We start from the raw sequence: 17820 nt of genomic DNA, 5'->3' as shown, positions 1-17820 counted from the left end.
ACTGATCTAAATGCTCTTTTACTTTTCCAAATAAATGTCTGCAATACTACTTTGAGCAACTGCATCCACCCACTCTTGATTTTGGCGTTTCCTCGGGGCACGACCTAATACAGTTATAACTGCGAACTTTTACACAGATGTTCAAAATATAGAATAACTGTGCATCATTAAGAAGCAGTAGTACTTACCATGGGTATAGAAACATCTGTGATATAACAGAAATTAGGTTTTCATTTTAATGCCTTTGGTCTCTTGGAAGAAGTGTTTCCCAAACTTAAAAACAAAGTCTATATCATTAGTTTATTACTTTTTCACACCTCATTGTGCTGCAGGTACAATGCATCATGTCTAAAACATGTGATTCTTTTTCTGGTTTTCTTGTCACAAGTCTTGTCCCCAGTTAAGAATGCTATTTTTCAGTTTCTCTATTTTTTCTTAAGTAGGAGTTTATAGAACTTCCTTAAAACCACTTATTGCATAATACATAGAAAAACATGTATAAAAGAATCCCCTCATCTTATCTGGAATGATTATCTTCTTAAATGATCTAGCCTCTCATGTTAATCTTCAAGGGACATTTTCATCTTTGTAGCTACTACTTGATTCCCCAAATCAACTCACAATTACATTTATAGATTTCAATGCTGGGTATCTAAACTAAATACAACTACATTATAAGGAATATATATGTATATATACAGTAGAGATACATATACACACATATATATTTATATCAGAGTTAGAGATATACATAACAAATATTGACCAGCATCCTATTTTCCTAAATATATTTGTTCTCGTAACTTTTCTAGTATTTTTACCCCAAGACCTATATTCGCAAACAGGTACACATAGAATTCAAGAACTATCTTCATATGTTAATTTTGATGTCATAAATATTTAATAAGAATTATGGGGTGCTATTAACTTGTCTTATTGCTTTTAATGTTAGAAAATCTATATAATTTTAGACTGAAGAATGAAGAATAAAAACGTATCCAAAGAGAAAACTTTTAAATATTTTTTATAATGGATATGGATATGTGTTTATGCATCAAATGGTTGACCTTGTTGATAATTATTACTGGCATTATTTTCACAAAAATGGATGTCCTTTTTTGTTTTCAGGATCTACTAACATTGATTAAAAGAAGTTTGCATACGCAACTTATTCACATTGCTTTATTTTTTTGTTATTGTTGGTGGTATTGTTCAATTCACACAAAAATGTATTTCAAGTCATCACATCCTTGCATTTAACCAGAGAAAGAGTAATCTTGAAAGAAAACATTTTACAAACTGGACACATACCCTGTTTATTTTCTCTGAAAGTTGCACTCCATAAAGCAAGTCCATTTTTTAAACCTTTCCCAATATTATACAAAAATATTCTTATGCAAGTAATAAACTTATCTTTAAACATCCAACTTCTTGAAATTGAAAGCAGTCACACCAAAAGTTATCATGGTTAATTTTTAATCTAAACATAGAACACCTGTGCTTATACAAACTGCTGTTATCATGTGCTCATATACTCTTGACATGGATCTGGTAAATATACTCTGCCGTTATGCATTAAATTCTGTAAAAAAGGATAATCAGCGCAGAACTTGCCTATTTCTAAACAATGTTCTTTAACCATCCTCATCTTATTTGTTTATATATATAATTTCTTTTTGGAAAAAGATTTAAGGCAAGTGCAATTAAAGTTACAAAATCACTATCTCTATTGCTAACATGTGCAGCATTCATATTTAGTGACTGATCTCCTTCCCTCTTAAACATGAAAGTACAAATGCTAAGTGTGTTATACTTGCTACAGTCAGCTATATAGTCTTATCTACAAGCCGAAGTTAAAATCTTTAGAGCTATCAACACAAAATTACACTTCTCCAGCACTACACCACCAGAAATGTCTGCTATCTCCTTCCTCTGATTTCTCAACCATGTCCAGTTTTCTCATAAAGATACACAGTCATTCAGATGCCCATTTTGAAGATGACTATGAATACAAGGTCACCTCATGGTGCAGAATACTTAAGGTGTAGTACTTTTAAGATCACCAGTTGTACATTTACTTAATTCTATTGTGTTTCTATTTCACATCAGTGATGGCACAGATTCTGTAAAGAGGACTCTAAAAATAAATCTTATCAGTAGCTGTATTTCTAAAGTTAGGCTTTGCTGAGGACATGTTATTTGCTGAGGACGTAATTTAAATGGAATCTGAAAAAAAATGTCATTTCACAGCCCTGGAAAAATAAAATTGTCTAAAAGATAGGAAATCCATGGTAATAGCTTTGGTGCTTTCACAGGCTTTTCTTATGATAGTTGCTGAGTGCAATACCTCCTCAATTCTTTATAAATAAATTATTCAGGGCTACCATGTAATGGAAAAAGTAGAAAATAGAGACAATCATAGAATTTTTATGGGAGAAGTAAGAATGAGCTGACTCTTTTCTTTAAGATAAAATGCATGTCCTTAAAGAAAAGTTAGTTCAACAGAAACCTGGGTATTTATTTTTAGCCTGTGCAAAAAGGATTCATTGGGTAATTTCCTGATGGAGTGCATTGCCTTGGGAACTCATAGCTGTTTATTTAATGTAGCACATATACTGATTACGCTTATTTAAATGTATTGATAATGTGCATTTTTCATTTCACAGTGCATACACATTACACATGGATGCACACATGTACACCAATTTAGCACACTAAATGCTTCTCGTTGTCACAGTTGATGATTCTGAACTGTTGTTGTCCAGAATACATTCTGAAAAGAAATCAAGCTAAATTGGTATATTATCTTTTTCAGTGTAGTGTAGAAATATCAAAGGCTATGTGTCACCCAATAAAATCTACTGTCGAATATTATTTTTTGAATGTTCTAGTGTTATAAAGCCCCAGATGGTAAGAAGGCCTACAGGGACTGTGGAAGTCACTAGTTTATGAGTGGGAGTTTTAGAAACTTAAAGCCAACTCTCCAGAAACTCTTTGATGTGGCTACTCTGTGAAGGATGTATAAGAATATTTTTCGCTCAACTAACAATCATGTCCTTGAAATATGTATTAATACTTAGAAACAGTGACATGATTGGTTCATGAGAATCTTACATCAAATAATACATTCTCCTTAAGAAACACAAGGTAACAACCTCAACCCTGGTATGTCATTTCAGGCAAAACAAGGAGTCTAGAGATCAAAATTAGCCCAGTAAAATAAACATATGTGGCTGGAACTGTATTGTCAGAGTAAGCGATTGAAGGATAAAATAAAGAACCAACTGGTTTGTCATCGTTGTGTAGGTTGTCATTTTGCTGAAAAAATGCAAGATAATGCATTTAAATGATCATCTCACGTAGAATTAACTAAATTTATTGGCACTGAAAGAATATAGCCTTGTATTTTATGACATTTACTAGAATAATGCTCCCCAAATTACATGATTGTAAAAATTTCCTGGAGTTCAATTGTTTTGGAATGTGAGCCAGGAACTCATTCATGCTTTTAACAAATGCTATAAGCGATTCTTATGCTAAGCAACATTTGAAAACTCTTCATGAGCATTAATCTTTTGATGAATTGATTGTTAACTTGAGTAAAAATAATTGTTAATGAAGTCCAACTAATTTAACTAATTTGATATTTGTATATTTATTTTCACAACACATGTCTTTGGCATTCCTGTCAAATTTTGCTATTTTTAAAAAAATAAAAATAGAAGCTATAGTAGACTTGTATTCTCTCAGAAGGGAGAGGTATTGTTATTTAACACTTAACTGTTAATTACCTTCTTTTTTTTTTTTTTTTGCTAAATGATACAATTACTTTTTTTGAAGCCACATATTCCATGGCAAAGCTGAACTCAGCTTTCTTAACTAATTCTTTTTATTTTCCTCTTCATGAGGAATTCTCAAAGTGTAATTTTCTATAGTTCAGGTTTTTTAAATCAAGAAGACTTCATCATGAGTTCTGATTAACAATTTGGGAGGAATTATTTAAAAAGGAAGACCTAGTTTATGGTGATATTTATCTGCTGGAGTCTTGAATTTCGCATTCCACAGAGTGGCAGCATTTTTAATTACAGAAACAACGAATCCTGCACCTGTGTTTTTCAGAGTGGTCTGTGGGCCTTCACATTAGCATCACCTAGAAACTCGTTAAGCAAATATATTTTGTGCTCCACTTCAGTCCCACTGAGGCTCAATCTGAATTCCCACTTTTAACAAGCTTTCCAGGCACTTCTTCTGGTGCCTAAAATTTGAGACCCGCATCGTTGGATAGTTTTCAGCTCTGGATGTTCGGTGGAATCACGTGAAGAGCTTACTTAAAAAATGCTAACATTAGGTACAAAACAAGACTGCTTGGTTATGTCTGAATATTTGGGACTCTGGGACTTTTTAAACCTTCCCAAGTGATTCTAAGTGAATCTAGGACTTCAAATTATTGTTAATAGATCCCTTAGAAGGATGCTATGAATTATTTCACCCCTCACCAAATCTTTATGTCACAGTATCAAGCATGCCAAAGTTATTATTTCTATTCATACATTTTAATATTTAGTAATACAATTTCTATTTCATTTAGGAAAAGTATACTGAGAAATGGATCTTAGTTCAGCCTGAGACCACCTAAGAAATGATTTGCATTCTGAGCCCAGTTTTCTTTTCAAGTTCATAATTGTTCTTTATTGCCAAGAACAATATTGTTCCTTTTTATTTTTTATTTTTTTATTTTTTGCTAAATGGCAGTACAATTACTTTTTAGAAGTCACATATTCCATGGCAAAGCTGGATTCAACTTTCTTAACTAAATTTATAAAGAACAATATTGTTTTTTATTGCCAAGAACTATAGAAGTAGGATATTTCTTTGCTTAATTTAAACCAGTTATTGATTTTCATAAACTTATAGTGCTATCATTTATGCTGGCTTTGTGTTTTTCTTTTCTGTTTTTTGAGACGTTTCACCTTTTATTAGTAATTGTTTGTTTGTATATTTATTTATTTATTCAAGAGGTTAGAAAATTGGCCTAAATTTTTCCATAAACCAGTCATTCACAGTCCTGATGACTTTCGCCATATGTCACCTTTCCTAGAATATTATTTATCTATGTTTTAATTTAAATAATGATGTATATGTTATTCTACTATGTAAGTAAAACTATTAATAGTATCCATAAGGTCTTGAGTTTAATGCACTTAAGTTTTTTAAAATTACTGGCAATTTTTAAATCAAATACAGAGCTACTCAAATAATAATCTCCCTCTGTGTACCGTCAAAACCCAACTGACATATCACTGAGGATAAAAATATCTAATTTAGTCAAACAGCTAGTTAAATTATTAGTCAAACAGTTAGCTAAATTGAGATGTTCTCTATCCTTCAGAATCTTACTAAACCCTTCCCCACATACATATCTGGGTTCCGCAGTACCTACATTGCCTTAGAACGGTGACACCAGGCATTAAGCCTCAATAGAAAATGCAATCTTAAGGAATTTGTTTTAGTTACTCTTACAGGCCATATATAAATGCTGAAAATCCCACAGCAATAAGTGATTGGGTCACCACAATTACGATTTTCTTATTTTTTTTCTCATTCTGTTTCTATTTTGCCCATAAATATAGAGCTGATATTAATTAAGAATCTCTGGAGATAGGATGTCTTATTAATATCAGTTTTCCTTTTCTTTTCTTTTCTTTTTTTTTTTTTGAGAAGGAGTCTTGCTCTGTCTCCCAGGCTGGAGTGCAGTGGCATGATACCAGCTCACTGAAACCTCCACCTCCGTAATAGTTCAAGCGATTCTCCTGCCTCAGCCTCCTGAATAGCTGGGATTACAGGCGTGCACCACCACACCCGGCTAATTTTTGTATTTTTAGTAGAGATGGGGTTTTGCCATGTTGGCCAGGCTGACCTTGAACTCCTGACCTCGTGATCCACCCACCTCGGCCTCCCAAAGTGCTGGGATTACAGGCGTGAGCCACCGCGCCCAGCCAATGGCCTTCCTTTTCTTCCTCAAATACATCCATCTCACTCTTGTCTCAAGGTTTTTGAGGCCACATTCCTGGCCTCAGCCAGCCTCAGCCTTCCAAAGTGTTGGGATTATAGGCGTGAGCCACCGTGTCCGGCCCCATGTCAGTTTTTTAACCACTTGTCAATATTACGAATGTAATTAAAATTCCTGAGAATTTATGTGTGTGTCTGAAGTGCACAAACAATCCCAAACTTTCTTCAACTATAGAGGTTTCTCCAGATATTTTGAATAATGGGTCATATGCTATAATATGATTCGCAATTTAAAATATACTATGCAAATTATACACTGATTCATGATCCTTATAACATTTTATTTTTTCAATAGAGTTTATTTTCTCACATGTAAAAATCCTACTGAGGTAGAAATGGCTTTAAGAAAGTTTAAATATGTTAATTACTTTGAAATCCAATCTAAAATAACCTTATGGGGGCTTTTGGAACTATTTAATTTAAATTTTCTTAATGATTTATGTCTGCTTCATCTTTGATAAGTGTTTCTTAAAAGGCTGTTTCTTTAAGATATGCATTCTGCTTAAACAGCTCATTCATTCTAAGAGACTTGTGTTTGTTCACTTGTTATGCTTATGATGGAAAGATTTACCACCATTCTCCTCCTCCCAAATAAAATAAATAATAAGGTTATTTATCTTAAACTTAAAAAGTAAGGCCAAAAACATTTCCCTTTAGGATTGACTGTGTACTTCAAGTAGATGCAAACAGAGTAGAAAAACAAGATGATTAAAGATCTTGGTCACTTTAAAAGGTTACCTGAGGGGACTTTATTTTAAGGTTATTATGTGAGTAGTACCTTAAAAAGAAAGGAACAAAATACCTGGGGAGCAAGAAGGAAGGAAAGGAAACAGCAAAGAAGGACTCACATGTTATCATTCCTTTCATTTCTGTTTCTCAAATAATTTTAACAAATAGATAAAGGGACAAATGTGGAATTTAACCTTGAGAAAACCATTAATGTGATAATGACTTTTAAGTTACTGAGTTACTGATTCAAACCTCTCCTTAACCCAGTAGTGAAGAAAAAAAAGAGAAATTGTAAATGGGCTTGATTTTTAAAGAAGGTTTTTCTTTTCTTTTTTTCCAGCCAACTGGGCATTCTTAAATCTCTTTCTTCACCATCACAATAGGAATTAGGCCTAAGAATTATAAGTTTATACAGACATAAACAGAGAGGGAAGGAAAAGTTTAACAAGAGTTATCAAATTAACAAACGTACTTACATATGTTCCAACAACACATTATTTAATTTATTTTCATCTATGATCAGGTAGAAACCAGAAGAAACATTTGTAGCTTAATAAATAATTTAATTTCTTGAATTTCTATGTAACATATAAATTTATTTTTACAGGATATATAGAGAGCATACTCATAGAGAGCAACAGACTTATGAAACGACTATAAAACACAAATTATAATTTGAGTTTAAAATTTCTCATTTTTACACTTGTATTTGTCTATTTTCCTATTGCTAGTCAAAGCAAAACCAAATATATAATTGTAAGTATTCTAAGAAAAAAAGGAGCCTCCATCACCTACGCATGAGTTACATACATTCTAGATTGTACAAAATCAAGAGGGTAGGCAAAACTAAAGGGAAACACTATATAAAAATGCACTTTTTACTGACTGTTGAACAGATCTGAGAGTGTCTAAGTTTCAAATATGACTTGAACACCAGCAGAGGAAAATGACTCCATCAATTTTCCTATTTGGGTTCCCTCAAACTCTGAAACTGTAAAAGTTTTTGCGGTTCAATAGCAGATTATGTGAACATACCTCCACTACTTTGGTGGGAAGAATACACTAAGGATTCTAGTTAAGAGGAGCATATACTGCAAGGAATATGGACAACCACCCATGTATCCTAACATTAAGATGTCTTCATCCCAGTTGAGAATTAACCTAAATGGTCACATCTGATCTCCCCAAATTTAATCTCTCATTGACTAGTAAAGATAGATCCAAATTACTTTGCCACATTTTCATGCACTATGTAATAATGTCATTTCACATTAAATCTTTTTTTAATGACACAGCATGCCCTTTGAAACTTAATGTTATCTGGATTATGAAGGTTAAAATTTACACATCAATATTACATGTAATATTCTCAAGTTCATGTGCAGTTTTTCCGATTCTATTCATTTAGTAGTGGAGAGAACATAGTGTAATGATTTTTTAAGAGTGATTGCCTTTGTTAAAAAGAGAATGCGCTTCGGACTTACAGACCATGGGGGAATGCATCAATGAAGATAGTGAATGGTAGAAAAAACAATAGTACTTTACTTACTTTAATGAAGAATTCAGAAACATGAGTTTGTCAGTGGACCCAGAGGCTATTTAGAGAAAAATTTTCCAATGAGCAGGAGAAATACATACACACACACACACACACACACGAAGACTTGTTTTACGTTCTGAGCCTGGAAGGAAGAAATGATACTTGATAGAGGATTGGAATTGAGCTCCAAATTTTTTACATCCAAAATGACATCCATTTTCTATGAATGTGATGGAAATTTGATGATGATAAGGCACATTCGTTTAGGATTAGGATTAACTCATCATCATCATATCGTCCTTCTCTTGCTTTATTCAAATTTAGTTAGATCTTACAGCTCCTTGTGACAGTATCTGAATTTCTTAACAGAGAATAACCTTTCACCTTGCTACCAATCACAAGTAAAAGGTAAAACTTAATAACCACTACCTAACTTTATTCTCAAAATTCTTCATATTCCTCCAAAGTCATATCATAAGTTATGAAACTGGCAAAACCATAATTGCTGAAAATCAAATATATAGCCACTTCTAAATCTTTGCATAAAAAAACTTGGTGGGATTTTCTTTTTTTTAGAAAAACATGTCAAATGTTTATTTCTTCTTTTCCCGTACGGGTGAATTCTTAGTTATGTTGTACGAAAAATAATTAAACATAAATCCCAAATAAATTTACTGAAATAAGACATCATTGTCAAATTACATAATTTCACATTCACCCCAAACTATTTTTAGAATGGGTGAAGACATGAGTAAGATTATCACAACAATGATAGCCAATTAGTTTTTATGTGAGCATGAATTATTTGTCATCATACAAAATTTTTGTTTACAGTATGCTAGGTCTCCCACAAAGTCAGGCCATTTTGGAAGGAGACATGTCTCTAGTAGAACAACAATTATCTCCCGAGTTTTTATGAATGAAGGTAGAGAGTGGTAGACAAAACAATGCCTGCAAGATATGTGGGTTTATCTGAATATCAGTTTCTGAGAATGCCTTCTAAATCCAAACACCAGTAGCTTTTTAGGTGAGAGATATCTTGAGACTCACACCCAGACGAACACCGTTTTGCACACATTAACAATTTTATCTGGAACTTCAAGGGCTTTGTTATTTTATTCCTTTTTCTAGACCCAAGGTACCCTTGAACCCAAGATTAAGATCTGCTATTAAGGATAATCAAACTTTGATTATTGGTTACCTTCTTTGTTCAGAACAATAAAGTGTAAAGGATTCATGATAAAGCAAGGAATAGCCTCTGCTTCCATTGACAAGCTTCTCTTTTTAGGGATTCTAGTTGCATCACCATCTTTTGGTAATAATTGTATAAACTGTTAGAAAAGTTCCTCAGCAACAGGGAATGTGTGTCTGTCTGTAGATGGGATTACTAACCTATTTAATAATATTTCACCTTTATTAATCAGCTATGTCAAAAATAAGATTAATGACCAAGCAAGTTCAGATCAGAGACAGGAAGGGATTTTCCCCTTTTATGTCTGTGTATTCTCTTACTTCCAGTCAGTCATTTCATTTGTATAATGCTGATGCTATCATTTGAATTTCAATATGCTTTCTTCTGGGACTAATGATACAAAACTTAACCTAATAAATAAAGAAATTAATCACAAGATTAAAAAAAAATACTCCTTAGAAAAAAGAGAACTAGGGCATCATTCCAGAATCCAAAAATAATTCACAAATGTATGAATCGATGTTTTCCTAGAAATGGTGATCTTAATTTATATAAACGATATCTGAAAAGTTAATGACTATTCTAGGATAAACAAGATTACAGTTTAGGGGTTGGCTCTCAGTTAATATTTGTTCTTGTTATAAAATGCTAGATAGTAATGAAATATGGAAGAAACCAGCCTCTATATTTTAAGATTAAGCTGATAGGGTCCAAATACATATACTATGAAGAAAGTAATAATCAAAAGTGGTTTACTGTTTGAGCAATCGAGTGTTTAGCTATAGAAATATAGTAGATTCAGGTCTCTTAACTCATTATGTCTCAGATTTGTTTCATAGAATTGATCTAAACTTAAATCAGCTGTCTACATGAGATACAAATGTCTTCTCTGCCCACAGGAGACCTACGGAATGGAGTACAAATTAAATAAGCAAAAGTTTGAGCACCAGAATAAGGGGTAGGATGCTCATAAGCAGCAAGTAGAGGTTACACTAAAGAACCAGATGATCTTTAGAATCCACAACGTGTCGTTCAGAGCTCGAGCGGCAAATTATGAAAAACAGGCAATACCAAACATCACATATGTCCAAGTCTGGAAGTCCATTCTCTCCCCCAGCTTGGCTAACATATTCACACTTTCAACTGTGTTTTTACAACTAGAATATTCTCATCCCCCACAGCCCCCACTGAAAAAAGCGAAGGATGAAACCTAAGCACTAGGGGACATCGATTTTTTTCTCTTTTTATTGTGAGTTCTAACAGAACTTTTGTTAAACACAGAGCACGTGAACACATGACAGTTTCCTTCATTTGTTCTCACATGGAGCTGATAGAGGAATACTTGGGAGGAATGTTTCTAAAGCCATAGATAGCCTCTTTTGCATTTATTTCATTTTTTAAATATGACAAAGCATTAGAGGAAAAAGAAGTTTCATAAGTTGTGAGAATATCAAATATTACCCATCAATCCCTGAATCATGCTATTCAAAGTGCTTAAATCTACACTAAAAAGAGAACAAAAAATGTACTCCCAATGCAGCTAAATTAATGCCTATGGATGCCTAAAATATGACTGTGGTCTGATTACTTCCTCTACATTTATTCCACACTTCCATCGTGCACTGAAAAGAAAAAATTAAAAAACAAAGAGATAAATGAGGCCATTGCCATGTTTACAGTTTTCTGAGCACTGGGGGGAGTTTGGAATCCAGTCCAATGAGGTACACTGCCACCAGTCCCTGACAGCTGTCCATAGTACAAAGTAAACAATGGCCTTCTCAGATTCTGAAAATAACCCAATGTGCAAAGCTGACCTTAAAGTTGTATGTGTCCTTGCAGCTTCAGTTCTGGTTTGTGAAAATGTGACACAGATCCAAGGGGAGAGCACGGGAATAAAGAAAAGATTGTAGAGAAGGACCCAGGCGAGTTGTCAGGGAAATAAACATTTTTTTTAAGCAAATAATAATCAATGCACATCCCAAGGCTCCTTTACCTTGTCACACAGATACTGAGACCTTTTCATTGTTCCAAATGCTTATACTTCTTCCTCATATATTTGCAAATTAATCTCACCTTCCCCAATGAACCCCATTGCAGTTTACACTTTTGTGTGTGTGTGTGTGTGTGTGTGTGTGTGGCCACCTTACTATTGTGACCAAAGTGTAGAATTGTTTTCTCATTAAATGGTGGTAGGAATAAAGCAAACATACAATAGTCACTACACAGGCCCACAGATGATGACTGGGATGAGAGTTCCTACAATGAATCACTAAATTAATATATAAGTTCTATTATCAGTGTTTTTATCACATTGATTTTTTTAAAAACTAAAAGCTACATAGGTAATAGTTCCTTTTAACAACTCTGCCCTCTGCAGATTCCTTTGTGATTGATTTTGCATCAACCTTCACATGAATATGAATTAGCTGCTTATGTCATTGATTTCAAACATAAAGCTAAATGGTAAGGGATGAATTTCTTGGGAGCATCAGCTTTCTGTTTTCTGAAAGATAGAATTACATAGCTAAAATAAAGCAAATTCTTTATACAGTAAAATTAATTATTTTAAATACTTTCTGATCTAATTTAAAAACTATTTTGTATAAATAATGTTTATTTTGAAAATACTGATCTCTGTTGGTATTCATATGCTTGACCTCCTGAGTTCTTAAACACCTTGATATTAATAAGTTTTGCTTATGTCCACAAACTGAAACCACTTAATTCTTAATGTAGTGTTGAAAATTAAATACAAGCGAGTTAACATTTAATTACAAGGGGGTCGCACAATAAGTTTCACAGATTTTCTCTGACTCTTTAGAAAATAACATTTTGTATAATACAAGGTGACAAAACATTTGATGACACATCCTGTCCTTCCCTTTGGTTTGGAAGCCTTCAGTGTAAATTTCATTTTGACTTGCGTTGATTCACTCTTTTGAATTAACTTGCCTGGCATTTGCACATAATCTCATTTGCAGAGAAATTATAGAGGGAAAAGAGGAAGTAGAATATTAAACAAAAACAGCCACAAACACATTCATGCCTTTCCAGGAAGTGATCAAATATAGGGCTTGAATTTTTTTTTGTTGTTTTTTTTTGTTGTTTTTTTCTTTTTTTTGTTTTGTTTTGTTGTTTTTATATATATTTATATTTATATATATATGTATATATATATAAGGGTACATCAACTCATTTAAAAAACGGAAATAACACTCTTCCCCAATTTCATGCCCTTGATCTTCTCTTCTTAGCACTCTGTAGTGGTCACTGTGAAGTGATTAGCACACCTCTGGGTCTAGAGTGTATTCTGAAGAGCAGTGACTTAAATGTTAAGACAGTTAGACCCGCCCCCACCCCTCCACAGAGTTTACACATCATGCTGCCGTTAGAAAGGTAGAGGTGGGGAATGAGGTGGGACAAGGAAGAGATTCAGGGCTCTGACTGGTGGGGCCCTCTTATGAACAAGTGTTCTTCTCATCTCTTTTTTTTTTTTTTTTCCCCCAAATGGCAATGCTGGCATTTGTTGCATTGTTCTCTGAAGGCCGATGTGGCCCAGTTGATCCTAGGCAGAACCCGAGAAAGAATCCGGTGCTCCTTGTCCCATTGGATAGATTTGTCCAAGCACCCCAAGGAAATGTTAAAAGCAAAGTAAAACTTTAAAAAAGGAAATAAAATAAAAACCCATTCTAAAACTAAACTAATGAAGCAAAAAAAGGGTTTTCTATCTACACATCAGTCTCTTCTTTAAAAAAAATGTAAATTTACAAATTCCAACGACATATAAAACAAAGTCAAAAAATGTAATGGTAAAAGACATGGTAAAACAGGAGGACACTGATGCTACAAAGAAATTCCAAAAAACATATGTACAAGACCCTGTTTTTCCTCGTGTTCTAGAGATTGTAATGCATGTTTTTTTTAACAGCAGCAGTCGAGGATTTAGTTCCAGGCACTGGACTGCAGATTCCACTCAAGCTCCCAGGGACGGGATGCCCCTTGCTTTTCTGTCACCAAATCACACTGGATATACTGGTCTCCCTTGGCAACAGCGGCAGGATGGCACTGTTTGTGTGGGCCTCATCTGGATTCTGCTCTCTGCTCGATTTTGTCTGTGGCCGCTGCCCGTTGATGAGTGTCATAGGGATGTTACAGTAGGTATGCTGATTGCCTATGGAGGTAAGAGGCAGGGTGCCGGTAGGAGGTACGTCATACTCATAGCTTCGGTAGTAGTGTTTCTGACGCATTTGTGAATGGTACGTGTTGTGAAAGGTAGAACGGAGATCTGGATGGGCAGTGGCTAGAGCGGTGGAGGTGGCTGCGGCCATGGAAATGGCCGAGACAGTCTGCAGCTCCCCAAAAGGCCCTTGCTCACTGACATCTAAAGCCTGCTCATGTGTAATGGGTTCTATCCTCTTAAAAGGCATTTCGTACTGTAAACGTTTCCAGAACTTAGAGTTCAACTTGTTGCATTTTGGTCCATGCCATTTAATGACCGTCAGAAGCTTGATGGTGTGCTTGAGGGCCTCCACCTCCTGGTAGTTCATAATTCCTCTCAGTTCACTGCATTCAATTAGAATCACTTTAATTTCTCCAGTCACAAGCATATTTCGAAGTCTGGTTTCCAGCTCAAAGATGCTCCAGCCCCTTCTAACTACGTAATTTGGGGTCATGACAATAATCAGCCGCTTGCTTTGATCTACACATCTTGCCACATCTTCAATGTAGGCTACAAAAGATAAAAGAGTGCATCAGAATGAGTGAATGGAAAATTTGGTCCAGAAAGTCCTAGTAGATTCTCTTTCAGAAATTAAATGAAAATAGTTCACTGAATAGAGTTTGGGACTTGCTTCTCCTAACGTCAGCAATATTTTTTCCTGGTACAAATCTCTCATTTGGTTTCTTTCAATGTCAAGGCTCACAAAATGAGATGCTTTATACAGTAATGGAGTATCTTCTCTGAGCTAGCAAAAATTAAATTTCATGTGAACACACACAGACATTTCTTTCTAGGGAAACTAACAGATACAAATTTTGAAGTAAAGAACCAAACATTAAAATTCCATGAAAAAGTGATGACTACACAGTCACATGAATATGCACACTCTCAAATGAAAACATTAACTTACTTCCAGTTGGGATTAAATCTCTATCTGGTATAAACAACTTGTATCCATAATGCTTTTCAAGCATATCAGGTAGGATTTCAAGGGCAAAACGTTCTTCTTCCCCAGTCTCTTGATTCCACTGGTCAGGATCCACTTTGGTGTATGATAAGTATGCATCATAATCTTTATTGTCTGTTAAAAAATTCCAAAGAAAAGTCGAAGTCACTACTCTACAAAGATAACCATAGGACATGAAAACATGCACGCTTTTTTCATAAACATCTCCAAATGTCCCATTTCTGAAAGACCAAAAAAGGAAGCCTTTGTTAATTTTCGTTGAGTTCAATGATGTCAAATATTCTAAAACTAGTTTGGAGGTACAAAGGTTTATATTTTGATTTGTTGATGACGTTGTTGTTGTGAAAAAAGTAGGAGAAAAATCAATGAGAAGAGCAATGAAATGCAGACTTCCTTTTTTTTTTTTTTTGAGACACACTCTTGCTCAGTCGCCCAGGCTGGAGTACAGTGGCGCGATCTCGGCTCACTGCAACCTCCGCCTCCCAGGCTCAAGCCATTCTCCTGCCTTAACCTCTCAAGTAGCTGGGATTACAGGTGCCCACCACCACACCCGGCTAATTTTTATATTTTTAGTAGAGATGGGGTTTCGCCATGTTGGCCAGGCTGGTCTTGAACTCCGGACCTCAGGCAACCCACCTGCCTCAGCGTCCCAAAGTGCTGGGATCACAGGCGTGAGCCACTGCACCCAGCTGAATTTCACCATTTTTCATCCACAGATCACAGAGAATCCTGATTGCTTGTAAAAGCCGTATGTTTGGATATCAGTATGCTCTTACTTTAAATGTTATTATGTTCAATTGATCCTACCCTTGGCCATTTTACCCAGTTGAAAAAAGAGAGAGAAAACGGCAACTGACTTAACAGTGGAGGAATGATTTTTTAGATTATGTGTGCTGTGTTGATTTTCTGTTGGGGAGAAAATCAAACCAAACTTGGGATAATTTTTTACTGGGAGTCAGTTCTTGCATATTGGGACTGAGAATATTATTAAAATGAATGATTATAAAAAGACATGATTTTTCTGGTCTCCACTCATCTTACACATAAAACATTGCCAAGTTATTTTTCATCATGCTAATCAGTTTGTTCATAAGAATCAAAAAGTAGAATGTAAATAAAAGAAACTTAGTTATAAAATCTAATTTCTCTCCTTACTTTTCCCCCCTTTTTACATGAGAAAATTTTAAATGTTTGAGGACTACTATCATTTGTTATCTTTATCTTAATTTTTCTACTATAGCATCTCAGATTTCTCATTTGTTGTTTCTAAGAATAAGAAATAGACTATCCTCTGGATAGTCTTTCTTTCGTCAATTTCTTTTTTAGACTAAGATATCAAGATTCATAGTTCACTTAAATTTTAAATACTGTCGATATGCTGAGTCTACCAATATCAATGTCTTTAGCTCTCTACTGCGCTTCCCTGATGATAGGCAGTGTATTACCTGATGATTAGATCAAGTTAAATTGAAACACTCATAAATTTCAGAATAAAATGAACTCTGCATTAAGCATAGAACTTAAAATATTTGGGCTATAAAACATCAACGATAGAGGGACATTCCTGACCATTGTTCTGGGTGGCTTTGGGACAATCCTTTTGACTTCAAGGACACTAAAACTCACTTCCTGAGACTTATACATGTGTGTTAATTCCAGTAGTCTGATACTTTGAGCTATCTAGAAATCATTCTATGATTATAACTTTTCAGGGCAAACTCAGAAAAGTGTTTGCTACATGTAAAGTTAACACAGGTATATAAGGCACTAACAACTCCACTACAGGATACCTGGAATAAAAACTTTAGCTATAGAAGACTGTTTTAAAAAGCAGCTTTTAGGGGAAAAAAGTTTTAGAGAAACAATCATACCAAATGTGTCATATTTTGGCATTTCTTATATTCTTTAGGCAGGATATAGTTGTACATTTTAAAAAACAAAATCCAGTTTTCTCCAAAAATAATTATTATATTTGCTATAGCAAGGCTACATGCCCATAGGCCAGTACAATCTATAATTGTACCACTCATTGATGTAAACACTTTAGTTGAGTAAGGAATCATTTAAAAAAAAACACACACAATAAAGCCAGTATATAAGTTAATATTTCATTAAAATACTCATTCATTAACTATTCACATGCATTACCTGTGAGATATTAAACTTTCTTTACAATATTGGTCATTAGTTTCTAGCCTAGTAGGAGATGCAGACAAATCAATAGTTCATTCCTAAGAGATGAATGTGTTACTAAGTGTAGTTCAGGAGTCACAGGCTAATGGGAGGACTCTTCAGGTCAGATTGTGGATTGTAGTATTATTTTGGGCATGTGCTATTTTCTTTCTGGTAATTTGTTCTTTTCCAGTTTGCCACAAAGTAGTGCAAAGCGTTGAAACTCCCCTAAACTGGGGTTGTGTAATAATTAGATCTTCGTTCATTGCCTCATGTCTTCTCTAGGCTTAAGATTATTTTAAAGCCATATCAACATGAACACCAGTAAGAACAGAGCATTCAGAAATCAGAAGAGATGTAAACAACTGGTCCACCCATACTGATACATTTCAGATAAATACCACCTTTGCTGACATAACATTATGTTTTTGATTACCCTGCTTCTTTCATGGAAACCTCTCTTCCAACCCATAAATACCGTCTTTCTGCAAGATGTTTTCTGCGGTCTACTTCATTTTTCTTTCAGCCCACTTTCCCTTAAAAATATCCTTTCCTTCCATAACATCAACTTCCATAACATCACTTCTGTGTAGATGCCTCCTCAATTTGGATGCATGATCCTGTTCTATTTCTCCTGAATTATGACAGTCCCCCAATCCTACCTGTAACCTGAACACCTTAATTTGCATTTTCATCATGCACCTCACACTTCACATGCTCACAACACAACAAGCTTCCCATCTCAAGCTCTGTTCTTCATCTTTTATTACATTTTAATTTTAGTAACATAAAAATCTCATTTCTTTAATGTCAAAACTTCAGATGCATGTTCCACCTATCCCTTATCTTTACTAATAATCTCATTGCCATTCGTTGGTACAAATCTATTGGATTCTATTTCCATCCTAGGTTAGGCTCTACTCATATCTCAG

The 17820-nt window shown here is 34.5% G+C and overlaps 1 protein-coding gene across 1 annotated transcript in view; it reads right to left on the bottom strand.

Moving 5' to 3' along the window:
* Positions 1-13679: 13679 nt before the first annotated feature.
* Positions 13680-17820, bottom strand: part of IL1RAPL1 (interleukin 1 receptor accessory protein like 1) — a 391967-nt gene continuing 387826 nt past the window's right edge. Inside the window, exons 6-8 of the mRNA XM_025371835.1 lie at positions 14660-14830; positions 13791-14259; positions 13680-13701 (exon numbers count right to left, since the gene is read on the bottom strand). Coding sequence (XP_025227620.1) covers positions 13680-13701; positions 13791-14259; positions 14660-14830 — 662 coding nt within the window. The remainder of the gene's footprint in view (positions 13702-13790; positions 14260-14659; positions 14831-17820) is intronic.

This window comes from Theropithecus gelada, chromosome X (assembly GCF_003255815.1).
Source record: "Theropithecus gelada isolate Dixy chromosome X, Tgel_1.0, whole genome shotgun sequence".
NCBI lineage: Eukaryota > Metazoa > Chordata > Mammalia > Primates > Cercopithecidae > Theropithecus > Theropithecus gelada.
Note: the sequence above shows the minus strand (reverse complement) of the source record. Positions and strands in the feature narration are given on the sequence as shown.